This window comes from Xyrauchen texanus, chromosome 26, assembly GCF_025860055.1.
Source record: "Xyrauchen texanus isolate HMW12.3.18 chromosome 26, RBS_HiC_50CHRs, whole genome shotgun sequence".
NCBI classification, from domain to species: Eukaryota; Metazoa; Chordata; class Actinopteri; order Cypriniformes; family Catostomidae; genus Xyrauchen; species Xyrauchen texanus.
Window position 1 is genome coordinate 26,841,293 of NC_068301.1, and position 25,404 is coordinate 26,866,696.

A 25,404-nucleotide genomic window follows, 5' to 3' on the forward strand; every position below is an offset into this window, starting at 1 on the left:
GTTGAAAGATTTAATCAAACTCTTGTTCAAATGCTCCGTAAATTTGTGAGTGACACTGCGTCCGATTGGGACCAGTGGTTACCATATTTATTGTTTGCATATAGAGAAGTTCCTCAGGCCTCAACAGGTTTTCCCCCTTTCAGCTGATGTATGGTCATGAGGTGCAGGGTCCTCAGAGGGGTTACCAGGATATCATGTTTGGGGGGCATTTGGCTTGTTTGGGGGAGCAATATAAACAATTGAAAAAATCGGCGCAAAATTAAGCTATACTACACACAATCTGTTTTAGTGCATATCTTTTTCTAAGCCAGGTACCCAGAGATAGTCACAGGGCCCCTATTAGACTATAGGGCTTAAACTGGATTTTTGTTGTGTCAGACTTCACTCATCTGCTAGCGATGGAAAAATATGCACAAACCAATCCACTTTTAAATTGTAATTTATCATCAGATGCAGAGGCGTTTCCAGCATTGAAGGACATCCGGGGCTTAGCCCAGACAATTTTATTTTCACACTAGCAACCACTTCCCTGTAGTCCAAAGCTGGTGAGAGGGTATTCTTTGAGTTTTGCTCTGGCTGGGCCTGTTTCTACAGTTCCTAAATCTTCCACTCTAGTACTATCCTCGACTAACTCATCCTCTCTCCTCCCTGAATCATCTGTGATGCAAAAGAACAGATACAGCACATAACGCATTGCAAATCAGCTTCAAACAACTAATTCATCAAGTGCTACATACTTCAAATTATAGACCAATACCATTGAAGAAAATGTATTGGGAAGAGCAGATCAGTGGGATTGCCCTAAGATCTATCATGATTCTTGAATTTTCATGTACATTAACATAAAGTCATCACAAAAGAGTTATATTATAGTCAGTAAAGTGAGGTAAAAAAAATATTGAATATAAATAATTTATATTTTTTGACATAAATAGTCAAAATTATGTATAAGATCCTAAGTTAAAGCAATACATGAATGTCTAAGTTCATTGACACACTATGGCATCGAACTGTATATAATTCTCATCATCTCTATGAGAATAATTCATCTGTCAAAATCATTTCATTAGGATCATTGAGATAAACAATGTTTCACTTTTAACTTTCTCTAAAGTAAAGTGACTGATTAATTGTTAACAGTTTCCATGCCTGATTCTGGCACAGCTGCTGCTGCTGCTCCTCAGTCTGTTGCTCATCTTTGCTACCCTCTACAAAACCATTTAATCAAGTCAAAGTGTATATTTCATACAAACTAATATCACAAAACAAGTCACACATACATTTTATGTTAATGCTTATTGGTTAACCTTAGCGAAAACAACACCTGATAAACAAGAAAAGTACGCTTCGAACAGGTCTCGAACAGCGGTTTCCGGCGTGAGAGGCGACTGTGTTAACTCAGAGCTACCAAGCTGCGTCAATCTAAATAAGGAGGTTAGAGGCTACAACTCTTGAGGTTTAGCCTACTGTGGGTGAAAGCCAGCTAGATGATGATCTTAAGACTTTAAGGACAAAAACAAATGTGAATTCTTACCCACTGACTTCTTTCGGAAAAATCCCCAAAGCCTCATTTGCTTCATTTTTGCTGTATTTCCTGCTAATTGCCATTAACTAGCCACTAAGTAACGTTAGTTGATGTCAACGACTGTGCAAGCTCCTCCTCTACCTGCTGCATATTCAACAGAGAGGAAGAAACGGAGTCGCCCATAGGCTACCGACAGCAAAGGAACTTATTCTATAGGCTAGACTAAAGACTCATCTGTTTAGCCAGGCATACACCTTATTTATCCTCCAACCCACAATTAGGCTGCTTTAGTTAGGTCTGCCAGAACCAGAAACATTGATCATGATCTATAACTCTGCAATAAATTGAATGGAATCTATGCTTATATTATTTTATTTGTTTCCCTGTCTCAACCTCGGGACTCCTATCCTGAGGTCACAAGAACCGGCTGGATACAGCAACATTCCTGCTTCGTGTTGGACTCCACTGCTACATGTCGCTGAATGATGATGACTAAATGCAGCCAGTGCCAGCCAAACATCACTTCCGTCTATTATGATGGACTTCAGAGAATGAACTGATGCCAACTCCAACCATAAGACATGGGATATTTCATATGCCATTGTCTGAACCTCACTGAAATTAGGTTGAACTGCGTTTCACATCCCTGAACTCTGCCTGCATCCCCTCGGTCTATTGATGGACTACGATCTTGAAATGGAATGCATAGACTAACAATTGCCAACAAAAGCCTTCATCAGCCAATTAACAAGGACAATTGCATCTATGTGAACATCTGCAGTTAATCCAGGATGGACTTCAAAGACTGTGGTCATTAATCTTACAGTTTAAACTAAATTGATGTTTAAACACTGACCGTGAACACTTACTTAGTTTAATAATTTTAACCATGACTTTAACTATACATAAGTAATATTTACATTATATTCATGATGTTAGCCAGAGGGGAACTAGCCCCCACAGTGAGTCTGGTTTCTCCCAAGGTTATTTTTCTCCATTAATCAACATCTTATGAAGTTTTGTGTTCCTTGCCACTGTCGCCTTCAGCTTGCTCACTGGGGTTATTAATAGAATTATTATTTAATTACATATTTTTAAACACGATTAACAATCGTATTTTATCTAATTACACAATGATGATTCATTGACATTATAGACATTACAGTTTTATTGTCTGTTAATGCCTGATCTTCTGTAAAGCTTCTTTGAAACGATGTGTGTTGTGAAAGGCGCTATACAAATAAAAATGACTTGACTTCTTCCCTTTGGGCCTAAATTCAATATGAGTGACACATGTTCAGCATTTAAAGAAAACCATGATTCCAGGACAGTTTTTACCTGTTAGGCAGGACGAACAGACTACTACTACTACAGAAGTTAGGGTTAAAAACACGAGAACATGAGCCCCACACGTGCACAGAACTCCAATGGTGCCTCAAGTATGTTTTAATTATTACAAAGCAGCACCAGACACAGTAAAATTGTCAAAAGGAGGTTGATTGTTTTGTCATCTAAACTTGGCCTATAAACGTTTATCCAGTTTTACCACTTCGTTGCCATGATAAGGTAACACCATAAATACTAAAACCCTAAAATGACCATGAAAATGGTAATTTAAACAACTTTACAGCTCAAATAATACACAAGTTTTAACAGAATTAATGTGTGTTTTTATAAAATTATAATCTTCACATTTCTGTGTTTAAAGCCTGAAAAGGAGAAACAAATCAAAATAAATTTTTGTGGTAATCAACATTATGCCACAAATGCTGTCGATTGAGTTTAACTTGTATCGAACCCAGAACATTCCTTTAATTAGATGTGATTTTTGAAAACATTTGAGCTGTAATTACAATAATATACTCCTAACCCTAACCACAACAGTACAAAGACCAAAACTGCGTTATTTCACTTACTTATTTTTAGTTTAAAATTTAGTATACCACTAGCTGGAGATTAAAAAAGATGTGACTGACAGAGCATTGGTGATTTTCGGGCAGGATCATTCGGCACATTGTGGTGCTTGTCTACAATTTGGTAAATTGGGTCTGAAAAAAAAAACCCCACTCTCTTTCTTACTGCACCTCTCTCTCTTTACGCTTGTTTGATCACTTTGCCGTGTCTCTGAACACGCCCACTTGATGTGTCAGTGGAGTCATCTGCACACTGCTTTATTGATTCAGTGCTGTCAGGCCACAGAAGTAAACTATCTGCCTCTCATACTGCATTTACCACACCACACATCTCTGTCAGCCATGGGTCTTCATCACATACAGTTTGAGCTGGCTGGAAAGTGTACTGGTCTCCAGATCTGGAGGATTGAGAAAATGGATCTGGTTCCTCTGCCAGACAACTTGAAGGGAAGCTTCTATGTAGGTGATGCCTACCTGGTGCTCAACACTGTCAAACAGAAGAACTCATGTTCCTATGGCTTGCATTTCTGGTTGGGTAAGCAAACGTTCCTCTATACTTAAGAAATGGGCTTGTATCTAAACATATTACATGTCATGCAAAATATTAATACAAGTCATGAGACTTTGCAATTAGAACAGTAAAATGGTCTCAGCATTCTTACAACATGTTCAAAGGGTATCAGTATGGTCAAATTATAGGAAGTTCACAACCTTTTGTACATAACACATTGCATGAATGTAAAGCAATAAAACTAATAATAAAACATTAGCAAGATCTTTACTGTTTAAAAGATTAAGATGTGAAATCAGATGGCATAAATCTCAGATGTGCAATATTGTAAATACACCAGCAGAATATATGGCCACTATAAAATGCATATACAACTTCAATAAAGTGAAGGTTATAAAGTTTAAAGTTTATACTCTGCGGGAACTGAGTTAGCTGATATTAATATTGGACTTTGAATTGTGTAGTAGAAGAAACAAGACATCCATAATCACATAATTATATGGTATAGAAAATGCTTTAACTGGTGTTCTAAAAATTGTTGCCTGTTCATGACTATGCAAACAATGTTTTTAGATTATCACAATGCTGTGATTGCAGATAAGCTCTTGTGATACTTTTGTGTTCAGGGCTTTACGTTTTTTTTATTGGTGATGCCTGGTGTCTACAGAAAGCATTTTCACAGCTATTTCAACAACAATGTTCTGTGGTCAAGTGTCAAGATAGCACAAAACACAGGATATTTGTTTAACAGAGCAAATTAATATGAATATGATTTTGTAAATTTGACCTATGAAAGAGTCCAAAAGAGAGAAATGTAAGGTTACGTTTTTGTGAATGTTACCAGTTTCTTAATTTTAATTTGGAAAGAAATAATAAATTAGTTGCAATGTGTCACCAGGCAACAAATAAATCAATAAAAATCATAGAAGTCATGTATTTGCCAGAAACCAAGTGCACCGACAAGAGGCACTTAACACAGTTTCCTTCCTCTGCTGATTGAACCACTTTCTTTACTCCATTAGATATTTCCGAGACGTCAATAGAATTAAGATGCTTTGGCCTTGTGTTGTGTCTCAGTTTTAACTCTGCCACAAATCACACACACACACACACATAAAATTGTCTCCCATTATGAGTCATTAACCACTTACCATGTAATGATGTTTCTGCCCATCATGTCTTTGTTGCCACAAAATGGGCAGCATAGAATGGAGGGCCTTTAAGAAAGACATGCTGCAGTCTCGACCAAAAAAAAAACAAACATATGTGGTCACAGGCAACAGCAAATACTGCAGGTTTTAAAGTGTAAAAATTTATACTGGGTGAGAGAAAAAAAACAATGAGTTTCATCTAGTGTGAAAGACTGTACAGTGGGCACTTTTGCAGATGAAACTGCCTGTAAAATATTCGTATTGCCCTTTCTGGTAAATTTACCACTGCCAATCACACATTTTGATGGAGAGCTTTTAACTGTGTTCCAAGTTCTTATTTATTAGATTCGATTGCCTGTTTCTAGCAAATGGGCGTAACCATTTAAGGAAGCACGTGTTAGAAGTGCTCAGTTTATCTATTTTAGGATATCTTAAGGTTTTACTGTGCAAATGTTTTATCTGTCCTGTTTATTGTATTACTTGGAGAAAACTCTAATTTTATCTCTCGTTCTTATTCATTTATTTCATGTGACTTGGTATAAGCAAGTAACAATAAATCTGTTATTGTTGGAGGGGAGTATGTACTGCTTTAGTACCAAAAACAGTTCTAGCTTTTAGAATATTTTTTTCTTAAATGGGGACATGGTTACTTACACTTGGTCGCGTTTTTACTGTTAGGATAGCTATCCGATCATGAAAAGACCAAGTGTAAATGCCCTCCATGACAGAGAAATTACATAGGGCTTTTATTGCACAATAAATGACAAAATAGATGAACGTTGTAGGAGAGACAGATCATTTTTCATTTATTTGATGCAGGTCGCTGGCGAAACTGAAACTAAACACTGACAATTATATTTTTTTGTTCTCATTTATTATTTTAGTTATGGTCTAGTTTTGTTTCGGTTTTGAGCTATGGTGTTGGTAAATTTTTTTCTTTAACTATTCTTTATATTGCTGTTATTCTTAATACTTATTGTTGTGTTCTAATTTTTTTGTACCTCGCAGTAAACTGAATGTTCAAATAAAGCTTTTAAAAAAGAAAAAACACTGACAATGATTGCAGCTGACACGCATGATGCATCTGAACTACGACAAGCCCCAAAGGGAAAAATATATGCAAACACGATACCAGTGCACAGCACAAGGTCACTTAGAATCAAATAATAAATCACATATTTTAAATTCTCTGCTTGCATTAGCATAATTATGGAAGATTTATTTGCATATAGCGTGGGAATTGGAGATCAAATTTATATCCATTTAGCTGAGACAACAACATGTAACCAAGTGTAAATGGAACGTGCATACTCATCGGATAGCAATCCGATAAGTAGAAACTCATGAAGTAGCCAAATATAGATACCCCATTAAGTAACCTTGGTTTCTATTTTATTTTAAACACTAATTATTTGAACATTTTACACCACCATGAAAAAAAAATCTTTCGGATCACCATTCCTGCTTCCTGGAGTGATTCTCCTTGTGACTGCCTTGGTCGCTATCACACACATGCAACAGCTTTCCATCTTTTATCTGTGTTCTCTACCATTCAGCATCAGCACTAAAATGTCATTAAACTCTGTGATGTCATTTGCATTTAGCAGTTGACACTTTATTAGTGATGGTCAAGCATTTTATTACAAGTCAACGAAATTACTGACGAAAATGTGCATTGATGAAACAGCTTTTGATTTAATCAACAATAACGAATCTGAGATGAAAAAGACTCATCATCACAATAATTAAACTATTTTAACTAGAAAAACATACTGTTGATGAAATTATGATGAGAAAAATAGAACAGTGCAAGATTTTAACTGTGCACGAACAGAGGAAGAAATGTCTACAAAGAATTGATGATCAAATAAAAAAATTCCATTATGCTTTGTGTTTCCCTGCTAGAGTCGTGTGAGTTGAACTCGCTGAACACTGAAAAAAATGAACCACTCTTAAAAGGGTTAAAAAATGACTTCACTTAAACACATCCTATTTCTACATGATATTAATAACTATATCCACAACATATGTGTAATATTACAACTTACATCTGCACAGACAATAAAGAAAATTAACAGGTAACTTAAACCAAGTAATTTGCTCATTATAATGTGTAAGTTGCTTTCTGAATGTGCTGCTTCCATTAAAAATAAAATAAAAAGTCACCCTGTGTACTTGTAATGATGGAGGTTTGGAGATGGGATGCTTTTAAAACTATATGCAGCTTTAATGTAAAACTCAAAAACCACAAGAGACTAGAAAAACAAGAAACACAGGAAACCAAAACACACCAACACTACAACCTACAAAGGACACGAACTGACAAAGACAGAGAGCACAGGATGGCATATATACACAAGTACGAACTGGGAAATGAGACAGACCTGGGAGCAATCATGGTAAACACAGAGAATAAGAATACACAGTTAAAGTCAGAAATGTACATACACAGCCAAATCGATTTAAAGTCAGTATTTCAAAATTCCTGACATTTAATCGTAGAAAACATTCCCTGTCTTAGATCAGTTAGGATCACTACTTTATTTTCAGGATGTGAAATGTGGGTCAGAAGTTTACCAACACTTTGTTAGTATTTGGTAGCATTGCCTTTAAATTGTACCCAAATGTTTTGGTAGCCTTCCACAAGCTTCTTACAATGTGTTTCTGGAATTTTGGCCCATTCCTCCAGACAGAACTGGTGTAACTGAGTCAGGTTTGTTGGCCTCCTTGCTCGCACACGCTTTTTCAGTTCTACCCACTAATAATCAAATTGAGGTCAGGGCTTTGTGATGGCCACTCAAATACCTTGACTTTGTTGTCCTTAAGCCATTTTGCCACAACTTTGGAGCTATGCTTGGGGTCATTGTCCATTTGGAAGACCCATTTGCGACCAAGCTTGAACTTTCTGGCTGATGTCTTGAGATGTTGCTTCAGTATATCCATATCAATTTCCTTCCTCATTATGCCATCTATTTTGTGAAGTGCGCCAGTCCCTCCTGCAGCAAAGCACCCCCACAACATGATCCTGCCAATGCTTCACAGTTGGGATGGTGTTCTTTGGCTTGCAAGCCTCACCCTTTTTCCTCCAAATATAACGATGGTCATTATGGCCAAACAGTTCTGTTTTGGTACCCAAATGCTGACAGGTATATCTTAAAGGGACAGTTAACTTGGTGTATGTAAACTTCTGACCTACTGGAATTGTGATGTGGTCAATAAAAAGTGAAACAATCTTTCTGTAAACAATTGTTGGAAAAATTATTAATATCATGCACAAAGTAGATGTCCTAAATGACTTACCAAATCTATAGTTTGCTAATATGAATTCTGTGGAGTTTTAATGACTTCAACCTAAGTGTATGTAAACTTCTGACTTCAACTGTAACAATAATTTTAAAATAAAAGAGATGAATCTAGCACCATCTGCTTGATGCTAAGGAATTATAACTTATCTTACATAACTCCCCCTTTAAGGAGCACCTCTCGACACCCAACCAAAGACAGGCCAAGGAACCAAAAAAGTGAGCTGTGTCAATAGTAACTGTGTCAGGGGCAAACCCATGGGGGATCAAGAGGGTGAACAAGACACCACGGTGAAGCTTCCAGAGGTGCAGGAGACCATGGGGAAGCCTGCAGAGGCATAGTAGGTCACAGGAGAGCTGGCAAAGGGGCGAGATACCATGGGGACCAGGGCGGACCATGCGGATGACCAGGGGACCACGGGATGTCCAACAGGAGAGCAAGAGAAGATGGGAGATTCAAGCAGCTTCTAGGCAGCCAGGGACACAGGCAGGGAAACAAGGGACTCTGGCAAGGGCAAGTCCACAGGATACTTTGGTGAGGGCAAGGGTAAGCCAGCTGAAGACTCTGGTGAGGGCAAGTGCAAGGCCTTAAGAGACTCTGGTAAGGCCAGGGCAGCTGGGCACTTGGGAAAGGTCATGGCAGCCAGGGACTCGGTTGATGTAAGGGCAGCTGGGGAGTCTGGCGAAGCAACAGGAGACAAAGGCAGATATAGCTGTACCCCTGACAGGGGAGCGAGGCCAGGTGGGACTGATGGTAGTGATTGGCCTAGGGAACACAAGGGACTCTGGAGGGGTGATGGCCTCGATAGGAGACTCAGAGGGCAGAGCCACAGGAAATTAAAAGAGCAAGTTCACAAGAAACTAAGAGGGTGAAGCACTTAGTCAAGGCACTATGGGAATTCAGGAAATATCTAGGCACTAGAGATCTCAGACAATTTCAAGGCACTAGGAGACTTTGATGAGGGTCATGGCACCGTACCAGGAACCTTTTGGGACATTGAAGCTGGGACCTCTGGGACCACTGTCCCCCTGACAGGGGAGCGAGGACAGGTGGGTCTGACAGGGGAACGACTAGCCTTGGGAACACAGGGGACTCTGGAGGGGTGATGGCCTCAATAGGAGACACAGAGGGACCACTGGAACAGGGAGCAAAGGAATTTCCATCGCAGGGACCAAAGGAGCCTTCTTCATAAGAACGACCAGAACAGGGAGCGGAACAACAGCAACCGTCAAAAGTGATGAAGGCATTCCCGTCATTACGACTGAAGCCAATGCCTTATTTTTTATGCCTCCGGCAAAAGATTGCTGACATTATTTTCATGATAATTAAGCATATTTTCTCCTGAATTCAACATTTCACTTTTAATTTTTTTGTGTGATTCTTGTTACTGTAATAGAGTAATATTATACTGTACAACAGTAAGACGATTACTGTAATACAATGGCTTTTTTTGTGGCATAAAATCCGCACAACAACTGGTATCATGATGTTAAAATACACTGAATAATATATAATTTTCACAAGAATTATATATATATATTTTTAAAGAGAATCCTACAAATATTGTTTGGTATTTAAAATGTTTTCTTGAAAATAATTTTACAATGCAAAAGAATCTTAATAGTCCTAAACATTAGCTTAATTTGCATTAAGTAAAATGTAATTTCTTATTTTTATTTTGTAGTGAAGACCCAGACATGTTCTTAACAGATTTTGTGACATTCACCATACTACTGTCTGTCTCTGTCTAGGTAAGGAGTGCACCCAGGATGAAAGCACAGCAGCTGCAATCTTTACTGTTCAGTTGGATGACTACCTGGGAGGTAAACCGGTTCAGTACCGTGAACTCCAGGGTGTCGAGTCCACCACCTTCACCAGCTACTTTAAAGGAGAGATCACATACAAGGTTCAAGACAATTTCTGTTCCTCTAGTTCTAGTCATCTAATTTGCTCTCTCATATTTTTTTTATTCTATTGATTTTCAACAGCATATTATTCTTTATTTCACTTCAATTCTCAGTCTGTTTCAGGTCAAACATAAAGCTGCCCTTTGGGGTGATGGAAAGACATTTTTATGATATTTTAGTTCATCGGAAGGAAAGAATACATTTAGAAAAAGTTTCCAAGAGCTCACAGTATAAATCTGCAATTGGTTCAGTCTTTTTGGTCACTATGGTTCTGTATAGGAATGAGGTAAAATTAACTATTCCAAGAAGAACCCACAAATAGCTTCCTACCTAGGGCCTTCCATTTTTTCCCCAAGCACAAACTTCCATGATGGTGTGAGGGGACGTCATGTGTTATAGCACGTGTTTTGGAATGCAACTCTTCAATGTTGTGTTTGGCCACAGAAAAAAAGTGACTGTGGAAGAGAGGGAATGACAAGAAGAAGAAAACACAGAACATTTTGAAAAACATTGTTTATTTTCTTACCTTTTCAGATGGGAGGTGTAGCATCAGGATTTCATCATGTGGTCATCAATGATCTTTCTGCCAAGCGACTCTTCCACATCAAGGGCAGACGGACTGTCCGAGCCACAGAAGTGCCTTTTTCATGGGCCAGTTTCAACAAGGGCGACTGCTTCATAGTAGATATGGGGGAGGTAAGACTTGCTGCATCAACAAACCTAAACTGTGTTAGAAAAGTAAAGACAAGTCTCTTTAATATATCAATTGTTTCTCCTAGAATACAGTGAGCTTAAATGGAGTGCATACAGAGAATAATGCCCTTGTAATCTCACGTCTCTCGAAGTTTCTGAAGAGATCTTAAGAATGTCTCAAACTGTGCTCAGATTTGCCAAGATACCAAAGTCTGTATCAAAAGTCAGACTTCAATATGAACTCAACCATTTCTCATCAAATTCTCCCAAGACCATATTATCTGCTGTACCATCCTCATTCATTTTATAGCTCCATAGTATCAAAAGTCAGAGATTTCAATATGAACTCAAACATTTCTCAACAAACTCTCCCAAGACCGTATTATCTGCTGTGCCATCCTCATTCATTTTATAGCTCCATAGTCTGTATGTCAACTACTATCTCAGGTATTTATATTTATATTTAACCCAAGACATTAAAGAAACATCTGAGATAGTTAATACTTAAATTAAACAACTGAGAGATCCAAAAAGTCTCCTGAGCTTTGAAAGAGCAACCTCTGAGCAATCTCATTTTCATCTGGAGTGGTATCTAGACTGAAGGCTCAAAGAAATACCAAACTGAACACAATTTTCAGTTTAAGTTATCCTCCAACCTTTCAACACTTTATCACTTTATCCATATCTTCTTGATCTAATTTAAGATAACCCAGAGAAATGGGCAGTAATATTGTGATTACAGACAGTAACTTGCAGGTTGACTTGTGTGATGTGTACTTAATGTCCTCTCTGTATGTACTTTGGGTGGGATTGACAATTGGATTACCGTCAAATTATTTTGACCGTCAACATAATTTCTAGAGCAAATATTACGAGCAGGTAAAGGGCTGAACCACAGTCTCACGGCAAACAACAGGCTCATTCATAAAGCTTATGGGACTTCTGCCGACCATCAGTTGCATGGGATAGTTCATACAAATTCTGTGACAGTACCATTCAAATATAACTGAATTCTTTGACAGCATACCTAGTGCTGCGCTCATTCATGTTTGTAATGGAATTTACAGACCATGGTGTAAAATACAGTTCCCATTCCATAATGACAATTTAAAGCTAACATTGCATGTCTAGCGTAGAGGTAAAAGAATCTGGACAGATGGCTTCCTAGGAAATGTATTAATGTGACTCTACACACTTGAAATGAAAGCACATCTCACCTACACCACTAAGAATTAAACCGATTTTTTCTTTAGAAAATCTATCAATGGTGCGGGTCTATGTGCAACAAGTTTGAGCGCCTCAAGGCTGCCCAGGTGGCTGCTGGCATTCGAGACAATGAGAGGAATGGGAGGGCACGACTTGTGATTGTAGAGGAAGGACAAGAGCCTGATGAGATGTTTAAGGTAACAAATTAAAGTTTGAGAGATTTGCATAAAGCCAACCTTAGGCATGTGGTAGAACTTGCTTGCTTTTTGAAGAATTTTACATTTAATCCAAAGATTGCTAAAGGCTGTGCAATATCTGGTTTAGCTGCAAAGTTTTATGTAATGTATTTTTCATGCCTTGTTTTTGCACATCATAGGTTCTTGGTAAGATGCCTGAACTCAGTGATGGAGACGATAATGAGGATGTGATTGCTGACATGTCAAACAGGAAAATGGCAAAGCTTTACATGGTAAACAAGTCTATTTTAGACTTGCATTTTATTTTTATCCTCCTGGGACCCAGCAAAAATAAAATTGTCAATGTATTGTTCAGAAACATGACAGAATTTATTTACCTGTTATGCAAAAATATTGTAATAATGAGATTCTATGTGCTAGAAAATGTTTCATAGGAGAATCAATCTCATATTCACCCATAGTGCCACAACAAGTGAAAACACATACTAAATGTTCTAGTGTAGTAGTAAATGGCTTTCTTGTAAAGGGAAATACACTGCATTATCTTAAAACAACAACATATTTTTCTAATTTTAAAAATCTTAAATAATTATTGACAAGAAAAAAATCTATTAAAATCAATCCAATACTAATGAAAATTACAAAACATCACACCTTTGCTGTACGGGAATTTCAGACATTTTAAAGACCAAGGACAGAAAGTTGTCGTCACCGAACCCCTAAACATTTGCTATCTCTGAGAATCTCTGGGTGACCCTTTAAGGGTTAAAAAAAATGTAACGCGAGAAGTTTATGGATTAATAATAATAAATGAATTGGTGTGTCTCAGGAACATGTGCATGTCTTATTTAAATAGACACATGTACAAACATAAAAAGGAACTGTAACAGGATATAAAGTAAATATGATCTACAAAGACCCAGAATACCATTGTGCTTTACAGGTATCTGATGCAAGTGGGAAAATGCAAGTGTCGCTTGTGTCAGAGGAGAATCCATTTAACCAGAGCGACTTGTTGTCAGAAGAATGCTTCATTCTGGACCACGGAAAAAGCAAAGTTATTTATGTGTGGAAAGGTAAACCTACTTCATTGACCAAAAGGTTAACTGAGGCCATGAGATGTTGGCGATTAACTTTTGCTGATTTGAATGACCTTATTCTTGATGGCCTAGGTCGTAATGCTAATCCCAGTGAGAGGAAGGAGGCCATGAAAACAGCTGAGGGCTTCATCAAACAGATGGGCTATCCTGCAAACACCCAGGTTCACCACTCAAAAGAAATTAAAAACAGAGACTTTAATTCAGAAAATTGCAGCATATATAGAATTCCTGTTGTCATCCAGGTTTTTTTCATCATTCTTAAACACAGATCCAGGTTCTTCCAGAGGGTGGGGAGACACCCATTTTTAAGCAGTTTTTCACAAATTGGAAAGACAAGGACCAGGCTGAGGGTCTAGGCCGAGTTTACGTTACCGAGCGGATTGCCAAGATTCAGCAGTCTGAGTTTGATGCCTCCAAGCTACATGAGTCACATCAAATGGCTGCTCAGTACAACATGGTTGATGATGGCACTGGAACGACACAGGTCTCAATTTACATACAAGAGATCAGTAATTATATGTGAAAATATGTGAACTTGTTAGTGCAAACAGTGAAGGTGTGTTCGTTAAATGTTTGAAAAGAAAGAGAGAAACAGTCTGGAACATTCCTGTCATGTTATAACATATCAAAGAAAAATTCAGTGATTTGTATTGTTCTGTGTTCTCATGGGCTTGTGTTTTCAGCGCTTTTAGAGCAGTTCACATACATTGTGAAATAAAAGTAATGCAGGTTTTAAGCATACGCAATTCCAAACATTACTATCGGCCACAAGTTATTATACAAATCTACAAATATGCCACTGAATAACAGAAAAGGATGAGCTGAAATCGCTTTTTGTGTCAAAATAAAAGCTGCAGGTGAAAGGGATATGTTAAAATAAAATCTCCACCTTTTAAAAATTTAAGTATAAATGATATGAAGGTATATAAATAATATATAAATAATGCTTTTTATAAAGCTACCATGTATAATTGTATATATTGTATATATATATAAATATGCATATCAATGAAAATTATTAGATCTCATTCTCCCTTGTGTTAGTTTAATGAAAACCTGAGAAAACATGCCTTCATTACTTTATAATAGATTTTTATTCAATGCCTTTAATAAATTGAATCTACTTGCCTACAATGGCTGTTTAGATTAAATTATGGTTCCTTAGATAAAAAATTAAAATTTCAGATCAAATACACACTGTAATTATCATGATATATTTTGAATATCATCAATAGAAAGAAACATATTGAGGTATCATTTTTTTAGCCATATTACCCAGCCTTTCTTCAAACCCATATGCTGTTATTTATTCTGTGTACTACAAAATGAACATTTTGAGGAATGTTATCATTCAATGAGCACATTTCCATCAGCAATGCACTGATAACTATCAACAATCATCGTATCAAAAAATATGATAACACAAGAAAACTGCTTTCATATGAGATTTGAATAATTTTTTGCTTAAACCAGATGCTACTCTTTACACACAAACAGGTTTCAATGAAAAAACCTGCATCTAGATGCACTTTTGTTTTCTCCGCGGCCGCAGAAACTCTTCATGGAAATTGACGCCATGCTGTTGTGTCACGTGATTCGGTGCATCAGAAGTTAATCCTTTAAATGACAGTCTAGAGTCTTGTGAACAGTACTCAGTCAGTTTAAAGTCATTTAAATTATGCGTTGCGTATAGCAAAGCCAAAATACAACAAGAGGTTTGCACGAGGTTAAGCATAATCATTGTGTAAATGTAGTCCATACAACTTATGTGCTATTTTCCAAGTATTCTGAAATTCGGTGATAGCTTTTTTGTGGGAAATAGACTACATTTTAAGTTGTTATTCTCAAAATGTATTCCTCAGAATAAAGAGCAGCATACAGGTTTGGAACGACGTCAGGGTTATTTAATCTAACCTATTAAGTATCCGAATACACGTGGTGCAACTGTACATATAGTGAATACCCTTAAAGTATATAATCCCACGTTCATTGTGTGTAAGATAGGCTAAAGGACAGACTGAAAGAACGAAAGCCAAATGTGAATATATTTGGTAAAAATTCTTGTTCTTGTGCTACTTCACAGATTTGGAGGGTAGAATGCGGTAATACCACAGGAGATACCAAAGTTCCTGTTGACCCAGAAACATATGGGCAGTTCTATGGAGGGGACTGTTATATCATTTTATATAATTACACCAAGGGACAAATCATCTACACCTGGTAAGCCTTGTGGAAGTTTTCTAACTTTTGTCAATCACTGGCGGGGTTGTCAAATCATGCAATACATAACAAATAAGGCTTATTGCTGTACATTCTCTCCTTCAGGCAAGGTTCCAGTAGCACAATAGATGAACTGACAGCTTCAGCCTTCCTTACCGTTGAATTAGACCGCTCTCTAGGTGGACACGCTGTTCAGGTAAGGGGATTTTGAATTTTATGCACAATATGTAATTATTATTGTCTACAACCATGGCTGGATTGTGGACTGAGCCAGTGAGGAAAGAGCCTCTGGGCCTCAGACACCAGTCAGTTGGTCAGGAAAACAGCAGAAAACTGAATATCAAACTCTGTAAATCTAGAGGAAACATGATTAGGCAAGTGTAATTATCTTTTAAGAAGCCTTTCATTCTATGTCCATCCAGTGCCCTACTCTGATCAGTCTTATCAACATGTAGGTGCGAGTGACACAAGGAAAGGAACCACAGCATTTGCTGAGTATCTTCAAAGACAAACCTTTGATTGTGTATAAGAATGGGACTTCCAGAAAGGGAGGACAAGCACCTGCACCTCCAACCCGCCTCTTTCAAGTTCGAAGGAACCTGGGTACCATTACACGTATTTATGAGGTAAGTTCTGGCCTCCACGGGAAGAAAAACTCAGATGAAGCACAGCGTCAAGAAAGAGTTTGGTCACATTAAATTATAAGGGAAAAGATAAAAAATAATTCAAGCTTTTGTAAGGGCTATGGAGCAACGGTCCCTGCAAGAAATGCTCAGGACTATGGCTGATGAGTTAACGTGTTCATTTAGTGCGATTCATTATATACAAAATAATGTGTTAAACAATTATGCAATTAACCATGCCCCCTGATCATGCATAAATTACCAAATAAGGAGTTTTCAAACCACCAGAGTAATTCAAGCTTGAAGTACCACCTTCATGTTTTTACATTTCCTAGTTGGCAGCAGGCAGAAAGCGCAACTACAGCTGTACAGGCACACTTACGGAGTGCAGGCTGGGCAAAAGGAGCCTCACACAGCAGGACATGCTTGTGTTCAAATTAAGTTAGACAGAGCACAAACAAAATGCAGGGCTCTCAAGACACATTTATCAAAGTTTCAAACTATGTTTAACTTGACACAAGGTTCTAATAACACAGTGTTTATGGGGTGAGTGTTCATGGCTAAAAATTTAGCAATACTCAACACTAAAGCATCCATCTGACGGATGTGTACATAGACCAACAAAAAAAGCACAGAAGGAACACTAAAATGTATCCTGTTAGAACATCTCTTAAATCTACCTTGGACAGATTGATGAATTTCAGACATTAACTGGATTGCTGTGCCATGCAGAACAGTCATAAACATACAACAAACGATATAATGATTTCTAAAGCCACTTGTGTATTGTTTATTTAATATTTTACTCATCTGCCACAATAATAAAATGTGTATGAATTATGATATTTATTAAAAATGTATCATTTTATTATATTTACATTTACATTTACATTATTTGACATATTTTTAACTATACATTTAATTTTCTTTCTTTAATGGGGTTCTCAGCAAATACTCATATAGCATATGCTATTAATTGCGATTAATAAAATAAATTAATAGGCACATCTTGTACTTTCTTTGATTAGATTGTCAATTGATAAATTGACAACCCTATGGGAGCCTAGGTTCGAGTCAGAGCTGGGACATGTCTCGATCATGTTCCCTCTTTCACACCTACTTTTCTGTCTAATCTACACTTCCTACCAAATAAAGGCAAAAAGATGTCACCTTTTAGCAAATTTGCACAAAGTGCTTCACAAAATCTGAAATCAAACACACTCTGTGAATTTTTGTTTTTACTTTGTGCTTTACAAAGTAGTAAAATCAAGTCTATACAAACAAGTTTTACACGAGACTTTAAAACAGACATAGATTCAGCAGATCGAATATCCAAGGGCAGGCTGTTCCTTCACGGAATATGCTCTATCACCTTTTTTTTGCATCTGGATCTAAGAACAGCCAACATTTCACAAAAAGATGATCTAAGATGTCTAACTGTTTCATAATGTCTTAAGGTTCTGCTAAATATTCTTGTGCCAACCCTTGTGATGCCTATATGGAATTAATTAAATCTTATAAATCAAACCTAAAATGAATTGGTAGCCAATGCAAGAAACTAAAAATGGAGTAATATGATTAAAAGACCTAGTTCATGTCATAAGTCTAGCTGCAGCATTGTGTAAAGAGCATTGATTTAACACAAAGAAATTGGCATTACAATAATCAAGGTTAGACAAAATAAAAGCATGTACAAGCTTCTCTGTATCCCTAAAACTCCAAACATGTCTCACTTTGGAAAAGATTCTTAACTGATAAAATCAAGACTGAACTAACTTCCTGATGTGATATTAAAAAAAATTACATTTGTAGCAAAATACTCTCAAATTTCTCACCACCTGCTGATAATTTGGGACCACCAAGTGCTGACTCAATCTGGCTCTTTTTAAAAGCATGACCGATTATAACAACCTCTGTTTTATTAATATTTATGTGAAGAAATGCCAGCCAATGTTTTATATCTACTATACACGCTACATAGAACATTTAAATTAGTCAGATCATTGGGATTCAATGACAAATACAACTGTAGGTTATCTGCATAGCAATGAAAGTTAATGTTGTATTCAGGAATCACGGAACCAAGTGGTAACGTATATAGAGAAAACTAAATTGGCGCTAACAGGGATCCTTGCGGAACACCACAATTTATTGTTGAAGATGGGGACATGTCATCTCCAACAGACACAACATATGTTCTATTCAACAAGTTGGAAGCAAACCAGTCTAAAGCCACTCCTGATATATATGTTGCTTTGTGATCTCATCTAACAGGTCGAGGCTATGGCGTCAAGTTTAAACACCAATGATGCCTACCTGCTGAAGTTACCTCAGGGTGATGCGTATGTGTGGAAAGGGAAGGGGGCCAGTGAGGAAGAAGTACGAGGAGCAAAGTACCTGAGTGAGAAGCTGAAGTGCACATCCCAACCAATTTCAGAAGGAAAAGAGCCAGGTAATGCACATCCGGCATATACTACAGGAAGAACAGTGTATAACCATTCATGTTCTTTACTCCTACATAAGTGCAAATACACAAACTAAAACAGAGTATCCTCCATAATATTTTTACATACTCGTTGATAATTTATTTTTTAAAGAGAACTTTTGGAAGGCTCTGGGTGGAAAGACAGAGTATCAGACTTCTAAGATGTTAGAGAGTGAAACTATAGCTCATCCTCCTCGACTGTTTGCCTGTTCCAATAAAACTGGAAGGTTTTCTGTGAGTATCAAAGACCTGGTTAAAGAGTACCAAATGTAAGCTAAGATTCACATTGGGCGTATGCAAATTGGGGTGATTCCTGCTTTCAATCCTGGATTGAAACACTGCTGAAATACTGTATATAATATGACATACCTTCATAGCAACTGCAGCCTAATACAGCTATGACACCGTTTAGGCTTTAACCATGCATTTTTAAAACTATAGATTGAAGAGGTACCTGGTGAGTTTAACCAAGATGACCTGGCAGAGGATGATGTCATGTTACTGGATGTCTGGGATCAGGTTAGTCAGATTGCTTTCATCATTATCTTCAGCAAGGTTATGAACTATAAAAGTAATAACTCTGAAACGGTCTTCAAGATTACAAGGACAGCAAATTGCTGATAATCTTTAGTATTCCATATATATAAGATGGCATTCCCTATATCAGTATGCTGCTAACCTCTGATCTAATCTTGTAGGTATTTGTTTGGATTGGAAAGGATGCCAATGAGGTGGAGAGGACTGAGTCTGTAAAATCTGGTATGGTGCCCCCCTAAGCAAAAATACTTAAAAAAAATATTTCTTTGTAATTTGAATGTATAACTGAAACCGCTCAATGCCTGCAACAGGTTTAACCCCATGCTTACAAAAACATAGCACAAGATCATCATATGCATAAATGCAAAAGATACATTTAAAAATTGTAATCATAGCATGTTAAGTCTATAATCATCTTAAGTCAACAAATATGGAAGTTCAAAAAAGTATTTGTCCCACCTGCAGCAAAAATGTATATCGAGACAGACCCATCAGGACGAGACAAGGGGACATCTTTGGTTGTGGTAAAGCAGGGGCATGAGCCCCCCACCTTCACCGGCTGGTTCCTGGGGTGGGACGCCTCTCAATGGGACAGGGATGTTGTGGAAAGAGCAGTAAAATCCCTGCAGGTTAACTGAGAGCTGCCATTCTGCAAATCTTGAACGCAAGTGACTTCACTGGAAAGAAACAACAGGTTGCTGTTTACTAATGATGAGTGTCTTGGAGCTTTCTATTAAACTCTATAGAAACTATGCCATATGTTCAAAATGCCAAATTATCTGAGAGAAAATAGGCCTATATCACCTTGCTATGAGGATACTCTATACATATACAATATACTGATCTTAAAGCTCTGTATTTCCCATTTTTCCTATTGTGTCGTACTCTGTATTTCTGAATATATGCTTTCAAAATGCAAAACTATTCTACAATTAAAGACTCAATACATTTATGGATGTTTTGTTTTCTTGTGTCACGAGAGCCCCCTAGCGGCGAACCCTGAATCACAACACTTGCACATACATATTGCACATTATGCTATGCTGTAGTCTTGCTGATGTACAAAGACATATGCTTCAAACAGCACAATCCATCTGGGAGCACTCGCACCCAACTGCCTTGTAATGTAAACATTTAATATCTGTACTTAAGATACATAAACATTTTGGGGCGTTTTATGAGTAATAACATTTAAATACGTGAGTAATATATAAATTACGGAGGCCCTGAACTGCAAGATGGAGAAAAAAAAAAAAAGGTGAAATAAATACATAAATTGTGTCTCAGTTCCTTCCTGAGCCTAAGTTGTAAAAAAATGTTTGATATTTTTCTCTATTCAAAAAAACTCCACCAACCTTGGCCACCAGGTGCCACTATCAGTAAACATGTAATCTTATGCTTTCTCTTAATTAATTCACCTTAAACATATTATTTTGATATACTGGGTGGAAAATGTACAATTATATTTAAAAACTTAGTTTTTTAAATGTGGCTTTTAATCTCTGAATGTATCTCCCGTTATATCTTCATTGTAGTCGTCCGGTTGAGTGTGCGTTAGTCTACGGACTCATGCATTAACATTACATGAAATATATACTGACTTCACTCAGTTTTCAAAATAAATTAATTAATACAAGTTGAACCAATGATTAAAGAAATATCGAAATGTAGAAATAAAATTCAACTTTCAATTTAGCATTTCCCTTGTTTTATGTTTCATACTGAATTATTTTTACATTAATATTTTTTGTATTTGTGTATTTTGTTAATTATTTTTTTTCAGGTTTCGTCCTTCATAAAGTGGTAATTTGAAGGAAAAATAAATAAACAAACAAACAAATAAACAGAAAAGCCACCGACCGACAAAGTTAATCGACATGGAAAACGAGGGTGAGCCCCCTGCTGTTTCTTTCTAACCACGAGATGGCGCACAAGTAAAAGAAAAATGACATTCTTTCAAATAAACTCCAACAAAAATTAGATCAATATAACACTAAAGTGAAACTGTAGGTTAAACATCGCAAATGGTGCAGCCAAAATCTATAAAAATGCGAATATTTTATGATTCAATTTAAGTTTGGATCCATAAGGCCACCAGCAACCAATACATTTTTGTTCTATCAACATTACTTTCCTTTACGCTGATTACCCGTACAGGTGATGTAACAGATGTTAGAACTATTATTATTATTATTATTATTATTATTAGGGTCTACCATGTGATTCTGTACGCTCAAGCTCTGTGAACCGTCTCGGATAAACTTTGTTCAGATTTTGTTGAATATGCATCTTCCAATGGAGATTTGAATTAACTGAATCCGGCATAAAATGAGCCTATTTGAAGAGACAGACTGATTAACAGGTAGGCCCTTACTGGATTAACTTTGCTAGTTGTTTATTAGGAAGCTCCGACGACCGATCGTGCGCTCAACAAGGGTGTTGTAAAGTTAGACGTCTCTTTGAGATCTGTGTATGAATGGCTGTGTAGTTTACGTGACAGACAGATCAATCACAGTGTAATTGCTCACTGATGCCAACGCTAATTGTTTTGGTACTCAGATACACATTCCTTTCTTTGGCAGGGTGTTATGACACTATCAAAGGCCACTGCTCACGTATGAAATACTTTTTGACTTAATGTATTTACTCTGGTCTGTACACTGCATGGTCAATAGAAATGTTCGTAGTTTTCATACAAAACTTTTGTACATTCTTTCCCAAAAATAAATCTCACCTGTATGCGCCTTGAGCGACGTGAACAGGTGGCGAGGCGGTGTGTCCAAAAAGACGACGGGCTTGACATTTCACCAATCAGACTCCAAGAAAAGTAATACGCGCCCATGGAATCAGACCAATCAGCGCGATTCTCTGCACTGTGGGAGGAGCTAACGGTGCTAGAATGAACTGGGAACCAGCTCGCTGTGGTGTCAGTGAAACAGACGTGGTTACAGGGAGTGGATTCACTTGTCGGCTCAGCTGTTCTGAATGGAAACAAGATTTTGGAAATAGTCGTAAACACTGCTGGACCCGTAACACAAGATTCGCGCTAAATAAGGTGAGTGCGGAACTGGGTTTTATTTCCATACGCTGATGTTGATTACAAAGGTTACTTGATTAAAAATTACTTAGTGTAATATTGTGCAGTCTGAATAACTTATTATTTTGGCAATAAAGCTAAAGCCTTCTGTTCCATAATCATAATGGATCTCATTTTGAGTTATCACTTGTTGGGTACAGAAGGTGATCAGAATCATAATTCATGTATTTATTTATAGAGATGTGCCCCTCCTCAAGCGCTTTTACACATGGCCTTAGAGATATGCGACAGAGACGAGTTTTCCAGGTTTAGATACCAAACTAGGCCAAACTAGCTTTCATCTCCATTAACAATTAGTGCAACTGCAATTCAACTATAAAATGGCATGAAAAGAAGGTCGAGGGTTTTTTTTACACATGCGTTATACAGTTTCTGAATAGGAATGAAATGCTGGTGCCCCTGTGGCGCTACATGTGCAAATGGGCTTCCTGCTGTTTCATTCACCATCACTGGTACTGAATGACACCCAGCTAGGTTAAATCTGCCTTTCAGATTGGCAAAGAGAGCACCATGCTTACTTGGAATGAACAGGCAAGTAAAGGGGATCTGTAAAACTGTGTGTCATGGTGCTTCACTGCTGGCCTCCTTGCATCATCTCCTTTTTCATTTGGTTTCAGGTTATAGCAGCTTCTCAGGGGAACAAGAGAAGCCTTGTGAATATTTGGTGAAGCATCAGCGGTAGCAGCGACGACACCTTGTCTCCTGAGTCTCTGGCTTGGCTTTCATCCTTTTCAGAGTGGCAGAACAAGATGGGGAATGGATTATCAGAGCCCCATGCCATCTTTCCCTGCCTGCCATCCTTTCAGGCCCTTCACATTGTTATTCTTGGGTTGGATTGTGCTGGTAAGACCACCGTATTGTACCGGCTGCGCTTCAATGAGTTTGTGAACACAGTTCCTACCAAGGGCTTTAACGCAGAGAAGATCAAGTTGACGCTGGGTGGGAAAGGCCAGACTGCGTCCTTTCATTTCTGGGATGTCGGTGGTCAGGAAAAGCTCCGGCCGCTCTGGCGGTCCTATACGCGGTGTGCGGATGGACTTGTGTTTGTGGTGGACTCGGTGGATACAGAGCGCATGGAGGAGGCCAAGACAGAGCTGCATAAGATCACACGACTACAGGAGAACCAGGGGGTGCCCGTGTTGGTGGTGGCCAACAAGCAGGACCTGCGCAATGCGTTGCCTCTATGTGAGGTGGAGCAGATTCTGGCACTGAATGAGCTGGGGTCCCACACGCCCTGGCACCTCCAACCTGCCTGTGCAATAATCGGAGAAGGTCTGCAAGAGGGTCTGGAGAGGCTTCACTCCATGATTGTCAAGCGGAGAAAGACGATGAGGCAGCAGAAGAGGAAAAGATGACTGTTTGTCGATGGGAATAATAACCGAGACGTGATGCTAGAGAGGTGCACTTTTGCCTCTGTGATGGCTCTGCTGATGGGCTGTGGGCCTTTGTGGCCATTTGCTCTTGGAATTATTATTTGGATGGGCTGAGTTTTATCAGTCAGATGGTGAAAGACTGCAAGAGGACAGTATTGATTTACCACTTTGGTTATTGGATTGTAGCAGTGGTCGGACAGCGCAAATGACCACATGGAACTTTTACATAAACACAGTGTTACACAATGTCGTTAGGTCTGTGATACAATGAGTTCCCATGAAGGACAACCCTGGACTTACGAAATGAACTTGTAAATGACAAAGAAGAGTTTGTCTTTGTCCATACATCTAAAGTGTTTCACATATAACTGCTTTTTAAACCACTGTAGTCATGAAATTGAAGTATTGATTACCAAAGCTGCCATGGACTTAAATGTTCTTAAAAAAAATCCAATGTATTCATTCAGGTGATGTGTCTCTCCCACTGGTTTTATCCCAGTTGGCCACCAGTCATTTTCTCCAAGTGTTTGTCATCTCAGTGGTCATCGGAACAAGAATAAGCTTTATGGATCACTTGTTTGGGAATGCACAAATGTTTGAAATCAGATGTCACTGAAAGGGTATTTCATCCACCAATCAGACTGTAGTTCAGTTGGTGGGTGCCAATGAATATGGTAATTGTTAGATTGGTGAAAGGTTTAAAGTTAAGGGTGTACTATCCTTGTTCAAGTAGTCCTGTTGACAGCATTATGTTGGTGCAATTGGGGTTACTGGTGTTCGTTGAATACGGGTGTCATTTTTAGCTCCGCCCAGATTGTGTGCTTCCCTGAATGACAAGATCTGTTTAGATGCACTTTAGCAATTTCCTTTTCTAATCTATGAACTTGCAGCATCCATTGCTTTGTTTTGTAAAGAGTTTCTCATACCACAGAAAAGAAGTAATGCATTGCTTCAAATGAAGCGGTTTTTTTATTTTTTTTAAATGGTCCATTGTTCCACATTCAAATGTGTCAAGCTGTCGCTCAGTGCTTGTGTTGGGGGATGTTCATATTTATTTGTCAGAATTTGTACACTGAATAAATCCACAACAACACTAAACACATGTTTTGAGTCCTCATTACTACCTGTTGCATGATGAACTAATCATCATTGCTAATTATATACATTTAAGTGATAGAACTCTTTATAACTGACACCATATAATTGCATGTTTATTTCTATAATGGTGTGATGCACTGTTCAGATGACTCACTGAAAGTTGTTACTCTACAGATCCATTGGCACATTTGGACATGCAAAATTTGATGTGAAATGAATGGTTTTCTTTCTGTTCTAGGCATGTGGCTGGGCAGGCTTCTCCCAGTCTGTTGTTATACAGCTGTATTAATTTAGAGGAATTGCATTAGTGCAAATGTAGTGCCTGCCTAAAAAATGAATTAAATATAGAAGCCCTCAAAGCTAACAGACATGGGCCACAAAACTCAGTTTTACAATTTTATTTTAATGGGTTATTTAAGTCCTTTAAATTTAAAACGAAACAAAAATATAACACGTTTAATAATT

At 37.8% G+C, this 25,404-nt stretch overlaps 2 protein-coding genes across 2 annotated transcripts; both read left to right on the forward strand.

Moving 5' to 3' along the window:
* The first annotated feature begins 3,725 nt into the window (after positions 1–3,725).
* scin (scinderin) lies at positions 3,726–20,303 on the forward strand. The gene is made up of 16 exons (XM_052092933.1): positions 3,726–3,973; positions 10,155–10,309; positions 10,845–11,006; positions 12,257–12,406; positions 12,586–12,678; positions 13,350–13,482; positions 13,579–13,667; positions 13,775–13,990; positions 15,590–15,726; positions 15,832–15,922; positions 16,182–16,352; positions 18,624–18,801; positions 18,947–19,068; positions 19,276–19,353; positions 19,533–19,593; positions 19,837–20,303. The coding sequence occupies exons 1-16, from the start codon at positions 3,781–3,783 to the stop codon at positions 20,007–20,009; spliced, it is 2,202 nt and encodes a 733-aa protein (XP_051948893.1). The 5' UTR covers positions 3,726–3,780; the 3' UTR covers positions 20,010–20,303.
* Positions 20,304–22,305: 2,002 nt separating this feature from the next.
* Positions 22,306–24,920, forward strand: LOC127619917 (ADP-ribosylation factor-like protein 4A). Its single transcript, XM_052092951.1, has 2 exons — positions 22,306–22,426; positions 23,086–24,920. Exon 2 carries the CDS (start codon positions 23,218–23,220, stop codon positions 23,821–23,823), a length of 606 nt encoding a protein of 201 aa, XP_051948911.1. The 5' UTR covers positions 22,306–22,426; positions 23,086–23,217; the 3' UTR covers positions 23,824–24,920.
* The last annotated feature ends 484 nt before the right edge of the window (positions 24,921–25,404 follow it).